Source organism: Antechinus flavipes, chromosome 1, assembly GCF_016432865.1.
Source record: "Antechinus flavipes isolate AdamAnt ecotype Samford, QLD, Australia chromosome 1, AdamAnt_v2, whole genome shotgun sequence".
Classification (NCBI taxonomy): domain Eukaryota; kingdom Metazoa; phylum Chordata; class Mammalia; order Dasyuromorphia; family Dasyuridae; genus Antechinus; species Antechinus flavipes.
The window spans coordinates 11,173,097-11,191,223 of NC_067398.1; the positions used below are offsets into that span (position 1 = coordinate 11,173,097).

The following is an 18,127-nucleotide window of genomic DNA, read 5'->3' on the forward strand; positions in this document are numbered from 1 at the left end:
CCAGAAATCAGGAAATTGAATTATCTACATAGGAAATATCACAAAATAAACAGTCAACTTCTTATTTTAAGTTAAAGCAGTTGGAAATAAAGACCAGAATGTCTTTTCCTCCCCCCCCCTCCCCTTTTATGGAATGAAAGGATTTTCTTCAAGGCTAAAATCTCTTGTGTGCATGTTGATCACTTAAAAAACAAACAAACAAGCCTTTAGAGATGTGAGAAAAAAGCTCTAATCCTATGGATTCAACCCTCTCCGACATGACTCCTTAACTGCAGACAGATTAAATGCACATATCTTTCCCATATTTCAGTAAAAAGAGAACCCTAAGTGAGCATTTCACCTCTGGTGGACTATTCTGCGAGTCCTACTTTGTAACCAGTAAGAAGAATCACAAGTCCTTCCACATTAGGCTGGGAAATAGTAGCCCCTGGAGGTTAAAACTTTTAGAATCATTGGCTGGACTTCCTTCCTCTTATTCCCCTACCAGGGATAACCCTCGCCTTGAATCCTGTTTATTTTCCTTGTAAATCACATTTCATGAGGGGCCCATTCAAAGATGTCCAATGCCAGCTTGGGGACACAGTATCTTCCCTTTTTTTCATCATTGGATAAACCTCCTGGTTTTCACATGCTAGCCATCAGCCTGAAGGAATAACATTGTCTTTGCAGAACTTTCCTATTTTTCCCCCCTTACTCTATGGCTTGTTCCTCTACAGCCTTATAATGCCTTCTTTGCTGCAGTTAAATGGATAATGACAGAACTGATCTTGTAAGTAAACCTTTGCTAAGAGTTCATTTTGTTTTCATGTGATCTCTGCCTTTGTTCTGTTATAAATTGACCCAGGGGCTCTAAGAAGCATTCTCTTGTTGGGTTTCCAGGGCATGGTCTGTGCTTCTAAATCGCCACACTGGATGCCTTGGACAATCTCACCCATCTGAATGAATGATTGTAACTTGTATTAAGTGCCTCCTGGTCACTGCTCATGCCCTCCCCGGCTTTGTTTAGCTGTCGAACAGCTTGCCATCCGCCAACCCAATTTATTTATTGTGGTTACAGTTACATTCCCCATGAATGTCTGGCTGTTTTGAATGCTGCATGGGTGGGCTCTGGGCCATAGCACAAACTGTCATAGTGATTCATTACACCACTTTGGATTGCTTAGCATGTACAGTCACGGGGCCTTTGAAATCATCTGCCAGAACCGAGGGGAGGGTCTCAGGTGTGATTTAATTGTTTACCCTGTCAAATACTAGTCATGTTTTCAATGTCAATTATTCATCAGTGGCTTGAGTCAAACATGGAATGGCACAGAGATGAAAGCCTGAGCTATTAAAAAAAATGCATTGGACATACTCCACAAGCATTGTGTCACACAAAAAGGAAGAATTCTAGGGATTGACGTGGAAGCAAGTCACCGCAACGGGAACAAACTGGGTTTCTCGCCATCCGCCTCTTCCTCCACAGCCCCCAATCTTCCACTTTATAGATTTAAGGGAGATAATCATGCTAGGAAATGAATGAGATTTGTCTTTCATTTCCAACATTCACAAAAATGTTGATACTGTTGGTAAAACACGGTGGGGAATCATATGCTAAGCAGAAGACTGGGCTGGGGGTGGGTGGGAGGAATGACAAATGACATCAAAAGTTGGAATGAAAATGACTTGTCGGCAGCAGGGACAAGTATGAAAAAGAAATCATCCGAACCTTTCCCTGTCCCTGTTCACTTGAAAAGCCTTTTGCTATGACTATTGCTTGGGGCGATGGTTTCATATTACTTTGAAATGCTATTTTTCTTTGATTAATTGAGAATTTTTAGTTGTTTTAAAGCTGTCCCACTGCATGTTTTCACAGGGAGAAATACACATATTACATGTATACAGACCCTCACGTTGGCAAGCCAGGCCTACTAGAAGCATTGCTAAAATAAGTTTTATTATTCGAGATTGTAGACAGAGGAAAACAGAGTAAAGTTTTTTTATTCGTTTCATTTTATTTTTTACTCCTCTACCAAGCCTAAGTCCAGAATAGGCAGGAGACAGAAGAATTCCTCTAAATGCTAACTGCCTGTCAAAGGGCTGCAGCCTCCTAGCAGCTCTCCCTGCCAAGGGCTGACACTTGATTAGGGGGCCATGACAGGGGGATAGCTTGCTCTGGTGTTAATGGCAAAAACAACCTTTCACTCACAAGATAAAGCCCAGTGAACAGACACCAATAACTAATCCAAATAGCCCAGGAACTATGTCAATAGCTCCAATTTGGGATTTGTTTTTATTTTCAATGGGGTGAATCAATCAGGGAGTATATCACTACTGCACTCCAGTGGTGGATGTCCCAATAATGCTGAGCTTTTTTCTCGGATTTCTAAGGTTTCTGGTGGAATTTAACTTGTGCAGTTGGTGGCACTCAGAAACCACAGCCAAAGGTAAGTGGACAATGTGTTTCCTTCTACTTAGTGACTATTTAGGGGGGACTCATTTCTATTATTCAAATCTAAGCTCCAGAATTACACTGATATAGGGAACTTATGCAATGGAAATTTTCCTACACATGGACATACATATATACATACACATATAAGATTATACCTTATCTGAAATTTAGAGTATTGCAGAATTGCCCAAGATACTTGAAAAGTTAAACAATGTGGCCATGATCATAGGACTAATAAACCTTCGAAGGCAAGACTCGAACCCACATCTTCCCGACTGCACTAATCCAAGCAGCCTGTCGGAGTTCTGAAAATCTCACAGGCAGTGACCCAGAGTTTCAACTCTTTGTTGGCTTGCACAGGTGAGGATTCCCATGTGGAAAATGTCATTTAGAATATGCCTCAGCACACACCCCAGTCATGTGCATGGGAATTACCCCCACTCCACAGAGTTGTCAAAACAATCTGGGATTCTTGCCTTGGGAAGTTGCTCTGTGATCCTGACCCCAAGTCCGGTTGAACTTTAGAAGAATTTGAGGATTTGATCCTTGCAAGCCAACAGAGAAAAGCCAATACTCAGCTGAAAAGTGCTTAGACCAATTTACCATCTCAAAGAAATACATAATTTTAGGAATATTATACTATCTATCAAGCTAATCATATTTTCATTAATTTTGTTTAAAAATTCCATTTTTTCCCTTTGTATCAATCGTGTTTAAATTTGATAATCCAGGTTCAACAGGGCAGGGGATAAGTATCTTAATCTAGGCAACAAGAATATCCTTGTCCAACAAGCAGATGGGAACAGGGGGGTAAATATCACAAAGAGATGAGTTTATTATTTATTTGTCTATCAGAATTTTAATTGAACACCACATTCAATGTGAGAAGCATCAAAAGTCTGGAAAATCCTGGACCTGAACTCAGGAAAAAAAAAATGTGGGTTTGAATCCTGGCTCTGTAAATGGATTCCATTATTTATCATCTTCTCTTGGGTCTTTCCACATTAAACAATATATGTAACTAATTATAATGAACTGGATAAAAGCAGATTCCCATTTTAAGCCATCAACACACATATTTCCATGAAAGACAGTGGCACTATGGCACTGTTTGAAAGTTCCAATTGAAATAGATTTTTTGTTGCTGCTTTTGTTTTTTGGTGTTTTTCCCTTTTCCCATTATATCAAAAACAAATTTGTCTATTTGGAATTTCTACACATTAATGCCTCCTGACGCCAAGAAAAAATTATATTGATGTTTTTGAAAAACTGTCTTTCAGGTACTTAAAATGAGTTATCGTTTTCAAAATTTGTAATTTCTCTTCTCCAGGTTAACCACCCCCATTTGTTTCAGTTAAGTATCACATAGGATAACTTTTCACCATTCCAATTGCCCTCCTTAAGGACATCCTCCAATATTTTAATGTCCTTCAGAACTGTGGTACCCAGTTTGTTGTTTTACAGTTGTTCAGTCATGTCCAATTTTTCATGACCCCATGGACTATAGCATATCAGGTGCTTCTATCCTCCACTGTCTTTCCAAGTCTGTCCAACTACATGTTCAATGTTTCCATGATATTATCTGTCCATCTCATGTTGTCATCCTTTTTTTTTCTTTTTGCTTTCACTCTTTCCCAAAGCCTAATGAATTTTCATTTATAGCCAAAGTATGTAATCTTCAATTTCAGTGTCTGATCTTCCAGTGAATTGTCTGAATTAATTTCTTGAAGTATGGACTGATTTGATCCTGCTGTCCAAGGGACTCTGAAAAGTTTTGATCAGCAAGCACCACAAATCAAAAATGATCATTTCTGCCACATTAAGTTTTCCTTGTAGTCCAATTCTCACAACTATATATTGCTACTAGAAAAACCAAAGCTTTGACTATGTGGATTTTTGTGAGTAATGTGTTGTCTCTACTTTTTAGTCTGTTGTGAAGATTTTTCACAGTTGCCCTTGGAATTTCATGACTGCTGTCACAATGTGCAGTGATCAATGAGCCCAAGAATATAAAGTCTCACTCTGCTTCCATTTCTTCTCTCTTCATTTGCTAGGAAGGGATGGAAAAGTTGCCAAAATCTTTGTTTTATTAATGTTAACTTGCAAACCACTTCTCTTTCATCCTTCTCAAGAGGCTTAATTATTTTTCACTTTCTGCCATCAGAGTAGTATTGTCTTCATATCTGAGATTATTGATATTTCTCTCATCAACTTTTATACCATCTTTTGATTCATCCTACCTGACATTTCATGTGATATACTCTGTCTTTAAGTTAAATAAAACAGGTGACAATATACAGCTTTACTGTACTTCGTTCCCAATCAAATCAATCAGTTGTTCCATCTTCAAGTTCTAACTGTTGCTTTTTGACGTGTATATAGTATCCTCAGGAGACAAGTAAGATGATCTGCTACTTACATCTCTCGGAGGGCTGGCCACATTTCACTGTGATCTATATAGTCAAAGGCTTTAGTGTTCTCAACAAAGAAGTAGTAGACTTTTTTCCCCTGGAATTTCCTTAATTTCTCCATAATCCAGCAAATATTGACAATTTGGTCTCTAGTATTTTCAAAAACCAACCTATACATCTGATCATTATCAGTTTACGTATTCCGTGAGCTTAACTTGAAGAATTTTAAATATATAACCTTGCTGGAATGGGAGATGAGTGCAATTGTTCAGTAATCTGAATACTCTTTGTGATTTCCTATCTTTAGGACTGAGACATAAACTGATCTTTTCCAATCTAATGGCCACTGTTGAGTTTTCTAAATTTGCTGGCAGATTTTGTATAACACTTTAACATCATTATCTTTCTTAATAACTCAGTTGGATTTCTAGCATCTCCACTAACCTTATTGTTACTAATGCTTTCTAAGGCTCTTATTTCATTCTCCAGAGTGTATAATTCTAGATCAGCAACCATAACCATTTTGGGCTTTGGTGCTGTTACATCTTTCAGATCTGAAAGATCTAGTTCTTCTATATTTTCTTGTAACTTAAGCTTTCCTATTTCTGCTAATTCCCTATTATTTTTGTCTTTTATCATGCTCATTTTTACAATAAAACTTGCTTTGAAATCTCATTTTCCTTATGAGACTTCTATTTCTTTGGATTGTTTATTTAAGAAACATTTCTTATCTTTCCATGTGAGTCCCTGGAATTCTGCATTCAGTTGAATACCAAGTTATTTCTACTCTTTTAGCTTCAGATCCTCTTCTGAAAAAAATGAGGGGGTTGGGCAAATGCTTTTTGAGGACTTTTTGTATTATAGATTTTTGGATCATTCTCTTCTCCAATATCTTCTTTGGCCATATATATTCCTTTCTTCTTCCCAGATCTGAGAAGTAGACTATTCCTTGTCCTCTTAATTTGCTTATAGTATCACCCTGTATGTCTAAATCATGAATTACCTGGAATCTTCCACATCCATATTTCCCCTACCTAAAGTTACTGCTGTGAAATCATAATAAACTGGCTTGACTCCAAAGAATAAATACTTTGAATACTTTGTCCTTTGAACATTTCAAGGATAATAATGCAAAAATATTATCTTCCTGTCCCTTTGACTTTATCTTGACATAGGATATTAGATATTGGTCAATCCCTACTTTTTGCCATACTATTTTCTAACGTTCCCAGCAATTTTTGTCAATTAGTGAGTTCTCATGACTAATGTTGGAGTTTTGGGGTTTATCAAATGCTAGATTACTATAGTCATTGACTATTGTGTCTTGTGAACCACTGATCCACTACTCTATCATGGTATTCTCTTTGCAAGATAATTATTTAAAATGTAAAAAGAAATGCATAATTATATCCTATAACTCCCTAAATACCATATACTCTCTTAAATTCTTATTTTATTAAAGAATATTTTTAAAATGATATTTTCATTATTATTGATTGTTAATAATTCATGAAAATCCTAATATTCACCTTCATAGGATCAGAGGATAAACAGAAAGAAGACTATCCTCCCATCCTAGAGGATATAAAGAGTCTCAGACTTCTGAAACAGGCATATGGTCGAAAGCATTTAACTCTAGAGACCAAAGATCTCATTTCACATTGTCTTTCGGCTACTTACTACCTGTATTACCCTGGATAAGTCTTTCTTCTTTCTCACTATATGTGGGAATGAGGGGATTGGACATTATTTTGTTCTTCTAAGTTTATTTCTAGGTTTGAACCATATGTATAATAGGGCTAGGGATTTTAAAATCTTCTCTTAATTAGATAGGAAATACATCATTAACATCAGTGGAATCAAGAGACATTCGATTTTGTTTTTGTTCAGAAGGAAACCTGTTATTTATAAGTTTCCTTTCTTTTTTCCATTTCCATGATTAGTAGAAATGACAGGAGATGACGGGGAAATCTCATCATGATTATTAAAAAAATGTTATTTTGTCACATAATTAGGATGTAGTCAACTGGTCAAAGTTTACATATTGGGTTCAGTTAACAGAAAATGGAACCTTCCTAATTTGAATTACTCATTTTAGGGAATGAAACCTAGAGGTTGTTCAGTGTAAAAAAAAAATGTCCTAGTGAGGAGATATCCTTGTTTCAGGGAAAATTGACATCTGTCCTGCTACATCTTGTCACGAGGAGCTGAGGAGCTCCTCAGAATTTAGTGACTTGCTCAGAATCACTCATCTAGTGTTTATGAGTCAAGGATGGAACATATTTCTTCCAGATTCTGAGTTCCCCAAAATGAGTAAATATGAGTATGATCCCACCCAATTTCCTGATCTCACTGAGCAGAATTTTTGTCCATGAATTCTCAGTAGAAAATCCAGAAAGAATTAGAGGATAGCCTCTATTCATTTCAATATTTATTCCATTAAAATAATGAAAATATTGATTGCCACCATTTAATCTTTCCAACATTTATATTTCTTCCTCCTAACCTTTCTAAAAAGGTATCCTTTAAAATAATAAAAAAGAGGAAAAAATGAGTTCAGCAAAACTACCTTCCTGGAATTACCAAATCTTCCACTTATTTTCCCTATCTAAGTTATTGCTGCTAAATCATACATATATAAACTGGCTTGACCTCAAAGAATAGATACTTTGAATACTTTGTCCTTTGAATATTTCAAGGATAAAAATGCAAAAATATTCTCCTCTCCTCTTCTTTCCTCTCTTCTCTTTTTTCTCCTTCCATTTCCCCTCTCTCTTTCTCTCTTACAAAGGAGATAGCTATCTGTCTTAGAAAAAGGAGTTTCCATGCCAGAAAAGCCTTATACCACTGAAATCCAAAGTCTAGCCCAATCATGACAAAGAAGATGGCAATGATAAGAAATATGAGAATCATTCATATGTGCATCATGCTAGTTATTTGCAAAACTTGCCTTCAAACTGCTCTACAAAAGTAAATTTATTTAGTTTGTCCTGGATCCATAGTTTTATTTGTAAGAAGAACCCTCGTAAGAAATTTTCCTGGACCAATGAAAATAAATTGCTTCTCTGAAGTTTATAGTTCCAGAAAATTGCCTGGGACACTAACAGTTCAATAAATTTTCCAGGGTCTTACCACCAGTATCTGTCAGAAGCATGATTTGAAATGAGCTCCAAGATTGACTCTCTATAGACTGTGCCACTTGATGATGACCTGAGTCTCAGAGAAGTTAGGTTACATCCCCTTATCACCCAGATAATGATGGTCAGAACCAGGTTTCCATGACCAATTCAGACTAAAGGTCCAGTTATCTTTCCTTCCTTTTGGTGTTTCTCACTGTGACAAGGTAGCATCTCATTTGAAATTACGATGGCAAATAACATTCAACTGAATTAATCTCCAAATATATGGGCAAATTAATAGTTATAAGTGCTTTACACACAATAGTTATTATCAAACATGGATTATATGAGGGAGTTAAATGCATGTGGAGAGCTAGCTAATTCCATCATGTAAAGAGAAGTTATAATTCAGGATCATGCATAAAATGGGACTGGTTGGTGCCGGTGTGAAAAAAAATTGCATATTCAAGATATAACATGGTCCTTTTCCTTGCACAAAGATCATGAAACTGTAAAGTGACCTCTCCCTCATATTATAAATATACCATCTATAATTTCTAGATGATCATGTAGGTGGATACATGTTGTATAAAAACAAGGCTAGTTACAACAGTAGAATCTAATATTTGGACCATGGAGCGAAACTCTTATTGTGCTTTAGTAGAAAATAATGTCTTTATAATGTGCTTTACAGAGTTGCCATCTGAAGACTTTGACTAAGAGAAAACAAAGATTCATGCTTTCAGGGGACTTATACGATGTAAATAATGGATGACTTCCAGGGCCATTTGGTGCTAATGTTGGTCATTTCATCTCTATTGATTCCTTATTTTTTTTTTCCCTACATCCATAGCCCAAAGATTGAAACAAACTCTGGAACCGTGTGATACGGAATACCCGGCCTTCATCTCAGAGCGCACCATCAAAGAGACTACGGGCAACATTGCCTGTGAAGACTGCTCCAAGTAAGCCCACCTTTCAACATCTGAGGGAATTATTTGGTTGTGGTAGAGCCTCATGCCATGCTCTAGATCGTGGGCTTGGCAGCTCTGGCCACTGTCCAACATAAGGAGGTATAGTCACTTGAACTGGGCATAGGTCCTTTCTCTCAGTCATCACTTAGGATTTCGATGGCATTAAATGGCATTAAGACCACCCATTAAACATGGGCATGTGTGAAGACATTATTTAAACATCTTGAGGGTTTTGGGAGGGAATGAGGTGGGTTGATTAGGTGAGTGAAGAAGTGTCCAAGAACAGGGGCATTTCAGTTTTTTCAGCTGGCAGTCAGTTGGAATTTAGAGTAGAGAATTTTATCCTAAAGTGCATGACTATTTTTATGTTTATTTTTTAAATAAAAAAATTAAATGTATTTTTAATACATGTTGCTTTGTGAATCATGTTGGGAGAGAAAAATCAGAGCAAAAGGGGAAAAAAAAAACATGAGAGAGCAAAAAAAAAAAAACCACAAAAAAGTGAACATATTATTTGTTGATTTACATTCAATTTCCATAGTTCTTTTTTCTGGGCGCAGATAGTGTTTTCTGTCCAAAGTCTATTGGGATTGCTTTGGATCACTGAGCTACTGAAAAGAACCAAGTCTTTCGTAGTTCATCATTGCATAGTCTTGTGTTATTGTGTAAAATGTATTTCTGGTTCTGCTTTTTTCACTCAGCATCAATTCGTGTCAATCTTTCCAGACCTTTCTAAAATCAACTTATTCATCATTTTTATAGAACAATAATATTCCATTATTTTCAGATACCACAACTTCTTCAGCCATTCCCCAATTAATGGGTGTCTATTCATTTTCTAATTCTTTGTTACCCCAAAAGAGCTGCTACAAACATTTTTGTGCATATGGGTGCTTTTCTTTTCTTTAGGATTTCCTTGAGATACAGACCCAGTAATGGCACTACTGGGTCAAAGGGTATGCACATTTTGATAGCCCTTTGGGTGTCGTTCCAACTTGCTCTCCAGAATGGTTGGATCAGTTCACAACTCCACCAGAAATGCATCAGTGTCCCAGTTTTCCCATTTTTATCTTGCTCTTTTCCTGTCATCTTAGCCAATCTGAGAGGTGTGAAATGAAGTACATGATTTTTTTTTAAATGATTCATTTGTAATCGTTTATATTTTATTTTATGGATTTTAAAACAGTATTTTGACAAGAGTCTATAGGTGTTACCAAATAGCTGTCGAAAGGATACTTGATGAGAAAAGGGCAAAAAGCCCTGATTTGGAAGATAGTGATTTATGGTGAGGGGCAGATGAGGTCATGAACCAAAATCAGGTAGAATGGGAGCTCTGTGGAGGCTATGGACTAGATTTCCTTTTTGTGGTTTAGTCCCAGATCCTGGCAGAGCCCCTTCTGCCTTGTGACTCAGGAGTGAGTTTGGAAGATCAGCCTAACCTTACCATAGAAGACTCCAAGTATGACATCCATTAATGCACATTCTCTCCTTGTCTATAAAAAAATTATCTTTGAGAAAAGCCTGGAGCTCTGAAGGGAGCCCTGATTTGACTGTATTCACACAGCCATCAAAAATTAGAGATAGAGCTTTATCTGAGATCTCCTGAGCTCCCCTCTAGCTTCCTAGCCATTTGGACTCTCTCTCTCACCTCTAGCAGAACAGCATCTTGATGAAGTTTAGTTCGATTTACTTAAGAGTACAATAGAAAAAATGCTGAATTTGGAGTCATGGCTCCTGGGTTCGGGTTCTGGACCTACCATGTACCAGTCGTTTGACATCGATTAATTCAGTGAATCACTCTGGCTTTTAGTTTATTCAAATATAAAATGAGGAGGTTGGACAAAATAAAATCTAAAATCCCTTCTGTCTCTGAACATTGCTAGGGAGTTCCATAATGCATACAGTACCCAACTTGGAGCCAGGGAAATCTAAATTCAAATTCTGCCTCAGAAACTTATTAGCTGTGTGACTGTGGGCAAAAATCACAAGTTCTCTGAATTTCAGTTATCTCATTTGTATTGGAGAATAATAGTTGTGAGGATCACCTGAGGTCACACCTATAGAGATTTACATACATATGACTTAAACAATGCAGAAAATAACATCATCCATATTCTAAATGATAAATTATATTAAATCAATATAACACATGCTACATACATGCTGATGATGATGATTTTCTTTTACAATAAACATACAATAAACAAACTTTAAGGTTTGAAAATGCTTTTATATAAAGATTTTACAAATGATTTTTCTGAGTTGAACATAATTCTGAATGGAATACAAGCAAAACTTTTACCATTATGTAGCATATGAGTATAATGTGTTTTAAAAGCTCATGCAAGCTCTTAATAACTTCCTTTTCAAATGTGCCTTGATTTTAGTAGCAATCTGGGTCAAATTCTATGACCTTGATTCTTCAGAATACAAAGCAAAGAGATATGGGAAGAAAGGCAACAGGGTCTCCTTAGGTGGCTGTCTGACTTGTTCTCTCTGGATTCCTCAACACTATGAGTTTCTGAGATCAAATTCTCCTCCCACTTGACTGATGATTGAAAATCTGAGTCTGTTGCTGATGGACTGGTTCCTCCATGTACTGAGTATTTATTAACTAAAATCCAACTCTGCTCATTTACAAAGTGACTGTGCAATAAAGAAGGCCCTTCACCAAGTCCTAGTGCACAAGAGATTTCTTGTGGGGGAGTAAGGACCTTTCCATATTCCTGTTGGTAGGTAACTTTATGCTGATTGTCCCCATCCTGATGCATCCAGCAGTTTTAGTCTCTTGCAATAGATCAAAAGAGTCCTGTCCAATTATTCTTATGGGAAAAAAAAAACAAGTATGATTGGATGCCTTATAGAAAATATCCAAAAATACAAATATGTGAATTATTCATCACAGATGGAGATTGGGCTGGGTCCAGAATCAAAAGGGAAGAGACTGGGCTAGATTACTTTGAGGATATAGCAAAGCAGGTTTACTGAGCCAAAGCTTCCTGTGAATGCAAAGGTTGATCTTTTGATTACTAATATTTTATTAGCGTTCCTTTATGTTAATGACAAGTGGAATTTCAATTACCCCCAAAAAATTAAAGATGAGTTTCACATAGAGGGCATGGAAAGGCAAGAGCAGAATGAATCTGAAGGCAATGAGGAACCATGGACAAAAATGGGGTAAACAGATTGGATGAAATGAGGAAGGTGGTGGACCTTCTGTGGTCCATTTTTGAGAGAATATGAATATGAATCTCATGGAATGAGCAAGTATTAATTAGAAGTAATCTTTATTGTTGAAGAAAGATCCTAAAGACCCATTTAGGGTATTTCTAAGAACTCATTACAGTTCCTAAGATACTGTGCTGGCTGTTGCAGACAATTAAAAAAAAAAATTCCTACCCTCAAACAACTTAAACACTATTTCAATTTTCCAGTTTTCATGATCTCTTTGAGTGAATAGATCTCGTATCAAATGAAAAATACACATCCTACCCTCAAACAACTTAAACAGTTTTCCAATTTTCCAGTTTTCATGATCTCTTTGAGTGAATAGATCTTGTATCAAATGAAAAATACACATTATATCAAAAGTGGGCATTTAAACTATAATTTCTAGAAATATTTTTCACTTCAATAAACAATATAAAGGGAAAATATGAAGGCCAGGAGATCAGCTCTATGCTATGTCTTAGGCATAATTATTTTTAGGACTCTAGGGAATGTCTGGCTAGACAGCCATAATTCATGTGAAAAAAAAAAAAAAGATCTGAAGTGTTTAGTGGATTACAAGCTCCCAATGAATGAATGGTGTGATGATGCAATACTGCATTCAATTCAATACAATAAGCATTCAAATGCCTATATAACAAGAAAATAAAAAAAAATCTAATACTATCCTGGGCCAGTGAAGTCTACCTTATCTTTCATTAAGAGGTAATGTCCAGATCTAGAAGGTAATAGTACTCCATTCTGATCATATCATCTCTGAAATGTTGTGTTCCAGTCTGGGAGCCACATTTTAGGAAAGACATGGATAACTTAGTGTTCATTTTGAAGGAAGAAAATCAGAATAATAATTAATATTTAGTATTTAGATGATAAGGGTATGAACAGTCATGTCATACAAAGATAAATTGAAGGAAATGGGAATATTTAGTTTAGAGAGATGTGGGAGGAAGCATGATAGAAGAGGGGTCAGATTTGTTGTCTAATCCCTGAGGGCAGAATTTTGAACACTGGGTAGATCTTATAGAGAAGCAACATAAGGCAAAGAAATTAAGAATTGGAATTAACTCAATGTGTAACAGGCTGATTTGGGAGGAAGTAAGCTTCCTCGAATCACTAAAGGTTTCCAAGCAATTGGATTGGACGGCCACTTGTCAGGCATATTGTAGAAAGAGTTCTTGTTCAGAGATAGTGTGACTGAACTATCTTAGTGACTCCTTCCATCTTTGAAAATCTGAGATCCTGAGATCTTCACTCTCTCTTCTGGTAGATGACTCACAACACTCAGCTTATAAAATAGGAATAATAATATCTAACTGTTTCCAAGGCAATTTACAACCATATAGTTTTACATAATTTAAGAGCTTTTCTGTGTTGGAATAAATATACTATGTGAGTATAAAAATAATATTATTTTATTACAGTCTTCTTTCCTTTTCAATTACCCCAAATCAGAACCAATATTGTTTCACCACTATGACTGAAAAGTCCGATGCAGACCAGAAAACCAAACCTATGTAGGCTGTTGACATCTCATTAATCCAGAAAGATTTCCCCCTTTCTCTGGAAATAATGAGATTTAATAAGACATTATCTCAGAGACAATTGCAGATTTCCACTAGTTTGTTTTTAGGTAACTTCAGGTCAGAGGCAACAGCATTCAAAAATAACATTAGCCCGTAGTGACTTGGAAACTGAGTTTGGTGAAAATTATAGTATTTCAGAAATTATGCACTAATATCTTTTTCATAGAAAAAACATCCAGAGTCCCACAATGGAACAAAAAAAAAAAGTTCTCTGTACATTACAAACTGGTCTCAAGGCACCCATTATTTTTTCTCCACAAGCAATGGCAAAACCGAGATGCAAAAAGCTCCAAAAACTGTTGAAGGATTCCCATGGGAACGTGCTTCATGCTACAATTTACTCTTGGACTGTCATTAGCAATCTGCCCATCACTTAGAAGGTTTCATACTATTCCAATGTCGAAATATTTTGTTCCAGTCCAGGAAACCATTAAAGGTAGTCCCATACTGGACAGCAAAGACCACTTTGGTTGCCAAAGTCCTTTGAAGTTTCCCTGCTTCTGTCTCTGCCTTCAAAGTCTTCCTTTCATTATCTTTGGCTCCTTGAAGATGGAAACTCTATTGCAACGGGTTACTCAATGGCCCTCAGCGGAAACCTGCAAATCCCTCTGCTTAAAGAGTACATAGCTTTCTGTCTGTAGCCTAGGCACATATGCTATACTGTATAGGGATAATTTGCAATGTTTAAAAATGATTTTTGAAAATATAGGGTTTATTAAGAATGCGGGAGCCTAAAAGAAAATACGAATTAACATAAGAATGTCATTAGGGTTGGCGGTTTGGCTAGCCCAACCAATAATTTTTGTCATTCAATATCCCAATGATTATTAAATTAATCTGTTATTCAAACAGCAATCGAAAACAACTCAACCCATATTTTCTGGGCATTTGTGACTGTCAACAAGTTAACAAAATTGGATATCTTCAAAAATGAAATGTTTTAATATTTTCCAGTAAGTTTATCCTCCTCTCCATTTCTCTCCCTTGCTTTAAGGAAAGACTATAAAGGTTCCTTGAGAAGCTGAAACTATCACAATCCTAGAGAGAGCCATTACGAACATGATTAATCAAAGTTAAATAGATGGACTCTTTTCAGTGGCAGTGTTGGATTAGCTTTTCCAATTCCTGTCAAATGTCACAAACCAGCAAGGTCATCACTCATATGGCAAAGGCATATTGGAGTTGTAGTATTATTCATAACTTATCATTATACTTGGATGTTAGGATGATCTCATCAATATGGGAACTCCCTCCAACAAAGCAGATCACAGTTCATCTCTGTGCTTGCATCCTGTGTGGCTCTTTCCATGGCTTCCCATAAATCATACTCAGGATTTTCACCCAACATGCTTTGCTCACATTCTCTTTCCATTGCACGGGTACCAACAGAACATGCCTTTTATAGGCTCTCCCTGTCAACACCCCATGTCAAGTTTTCATTAAGGTGATAATTCTAATATTCTTAGAAAAGTATAGTTATGCCAGAGTCTTTTGAAGAGCCCTTTACTCTTCTTTCAATACTCAGTTCATCGAGCATACATTAACTCGCTTATTTAGGCAAAGCACTGTGCTAGATGCTGAAGATACAAAATAAAATAAACAGAATCATAAACACTGAAGCTTCACAGAGATTCTCATTTTTATGAATTTCACCTATAAGGGGAATCCTTACATTTACATCCTAGAATGTTCGGGTATGTTCTCCTCCAAAGACTGTAATCTCCTTGAAGACAGAAGCCATTTGAGTGGATAGGAGGATGGTGGTGGTGGTGGAGTGTGTGTGTGTGTTTGTGTGTGTGTTTGTATGTGTTTATATGTTTGTGTGTGTGTGTTTATTCATAATTAGCATAGTGATTACCCACAGTAAGATTTTTTAAAAAAAATATTGATTAAATAATAGATCGACAATATCACTAGCCCACAGATCAGAAAATGTAGGAATGCAATATTTTTAGCGAATATTTCAATTCCCTTCTCAGCTATCCCATAGGATTGACTTGACTTCTAGAGTTTGTTGAGGTTGTGCTTCATGTGACAAATGATCCAAGGCCCACAAGTCCAAATGTGATTTGGGGAAATTTATTTGAAAATGTCTGGCCCTTAACATATTCTAACTGTGACTTGGTGAGAGATGGGCCCCATAAGAGCAAGTTGACCAACTACCCTTTATGTGTCTGTTCTTCTGGAGATCTGAGCCAACAGGGAAAACCGTTCTTTCATTTGTTTAGGCACGGCATTTGGGTGAATGTTTAGACTTGAGAAGGAAGACAGATGGTGGGTTTGAAACCTATATTGGTATTGCCACATGGAAGAGAGATTAAATTGTTTGCTTGTCTCCAGAGGACAAAACTTGGAGCAAAGGATAGGAAGTTACAAAGAGACAAAATTGTTTAATATTGGGAAAATATTCCTAATAATTAGTTATTCCAAAATGTAAAGAGCTGCCCCGTTAAGCAATGAAGTTCTCCTTTCTGGATGTCTTAGAGCCAAGCCACACATGAGATGTTTTTGTGGACAACTGAAGGTCCTTTCAAATCAGACATGTCATTCTATGACTCTTAGACTCATGAAATCAAAGTCTGAACAGAGCCCAAAGGTGAACCATTATTTAGTATATCCTTGTGAAAAGGTAGCATTGAGTGGACTCTCATTTCTAAGCCTATTTGAGTAAATGATTCAATGTAAATTTGTGATTTGGCTCCAGAAATAGGCTCATACTGCTATGAATCTCTGCAGTCTTGGCTTAGCACATTCTGGTTTTGCCAGCAGGAATATGTTAACATTGGGCATAGTTTAATTTCCAGGTGGCAATATATAATGAATTTTAGATCATTGAATTTGGAACATAGAATGATTTGCTGAAATGATTTTGTGTTACCTATTCTGGAAAGCATTGCCAGAACCCCATGCTGATCTCAGTCAATATCCCATTCAGTTTCTTAAAAATAATCATTTGTTCATTTTATATATTGCTAATATTTGTGAACAGATCAGCTTTCCAGATGAAATGCAGATGAAATGTATGTTTGGTGAGATGATACTTAAGTTTCCTGATTTTTCCCATGGTTTTCCTTGGTATAATCCCAGTATTTTGCCATTTTGGGTGGTAAAGCGTATAGCTGTGGATCATTCAAAGTTAAGTGGTTTCTGTCACCGTGTACTCTACAATGCAGATATTTGGATGGAGGTCAGGGGAAATCTATATCTGGTCCCTGATCATCCCGCAGGTCCGCTACCATCACTTTGCATGAACCGTCTCTGGGCCATCCCCAACCTTAAACAAAACTTCCCTTACATTTACAGGGTAAGAACTGGAGGCAATGTGCTGTGATGAGTATAATCATGGACTTGGAGTTAAGAAGGTCTAAAATGAGAGACTGCCTCAGTTGCATACTAGCTGTTTGATCATGGACAAATGATTTATACTCCCAAGTTTTAGTAGCCTTATGGGGCAGAATTTGTCCTGTAAAGCCTTCTTTAACTCAATGCTGATGATCCTAAGACTTCTTATAGATGAAAAGATTCTTCATAATAATTTGTCAGGAGATTTTAATGACAGAACACCCATGTGCTTTTTTGTTATTCCCAACTCTATAACAAGAATTATTAACCAGAAGTCCATGAACTTTATCGACAAATATAGATATAAATATCTATAGATAGAGAAGAGTTACATAAACAAGGCTAGATAGTAGATACATATTTATATACACACATACATATATAGTATGTATATATATGAAATATAGCATATATGTGCTAATTTCAATATAATTGGTTTCCTTTGGATACCTGTGTATTTATTGTATGGATTTAAAAAGAGCATTCTCAAAAGGTGTTCATAGATTTAATTAAACTTCCAGTTGGGTCAATGACAAAAAAAAAAAATAAGAAGAAATCTAGTTCTATGAGATCTTACAAATTGAATATGTGGGCATTTGGAATGGAATTGGAATATCGAAGTGAATGCATTCTTCTAACTATGATATTTTGTTCTGAATATTAAAATAAAGCTATGATAGGAGAAATGGATTGTAAAGACCTCAAGATTACTAAGAACAAACTCCTTGCCAAGTTCCACCGGGGAACCCTCAACTTCCCTCATGAATCTGACTTATCTGATGCCCATCAAGAAAAACCTGCACTTTAACATGACTGTAATTCTCTTCCTGCCACTCCAAGGAAAATATTTTCCCCCTGTTTCTTTAAGCAATGATGATTACAGCCTTCATGATCCAGCCAAAATGGGAAACCAGGGAGGTGTTGGTGTCTCTCCCCTTTGATAAGCAATATTTGGAAAGGTTTTGTTCAGGAAATGTTGCAAATTACTGTTTTCACTTACTGGCCCCATGATACAAAATGAAAGGGTAAGATAACC

The 18,127-nt window shown here is 36.5% G+C and overlaps 1 protein-coding gene across 2 annotated transcripts in view; it reads left to right on the plus strand.

Moving 5' to 3' along the window:
* The window catches only part of CACNA2D3 (calcium voltage-gated channel auxiliary subunit alpha2delta 3), a 1,005,807-nt gene that overhangs the window by 958,461 nt on the left and 29,219 nt on the right, over positions 1–18,127 (plus strand). For both annotated transcript variants that reach the window (XM_051978988.1, XM_051978997.1), the window contains 3 exons: positions 717–769; positions 2,371–2,426; positions 8,818–8,929. In XM_051978988.1, the coding sequence (XP_051834948.1) occupies positions 717–769; positions 2,371–2,426; positions 8,818–8,929 (221 nt within the window). The remainder of the gene's footprint in view (positions 1–716; positions 770–2,370; positions 2,427–8,817; positions 8,930–18,127) is intronic.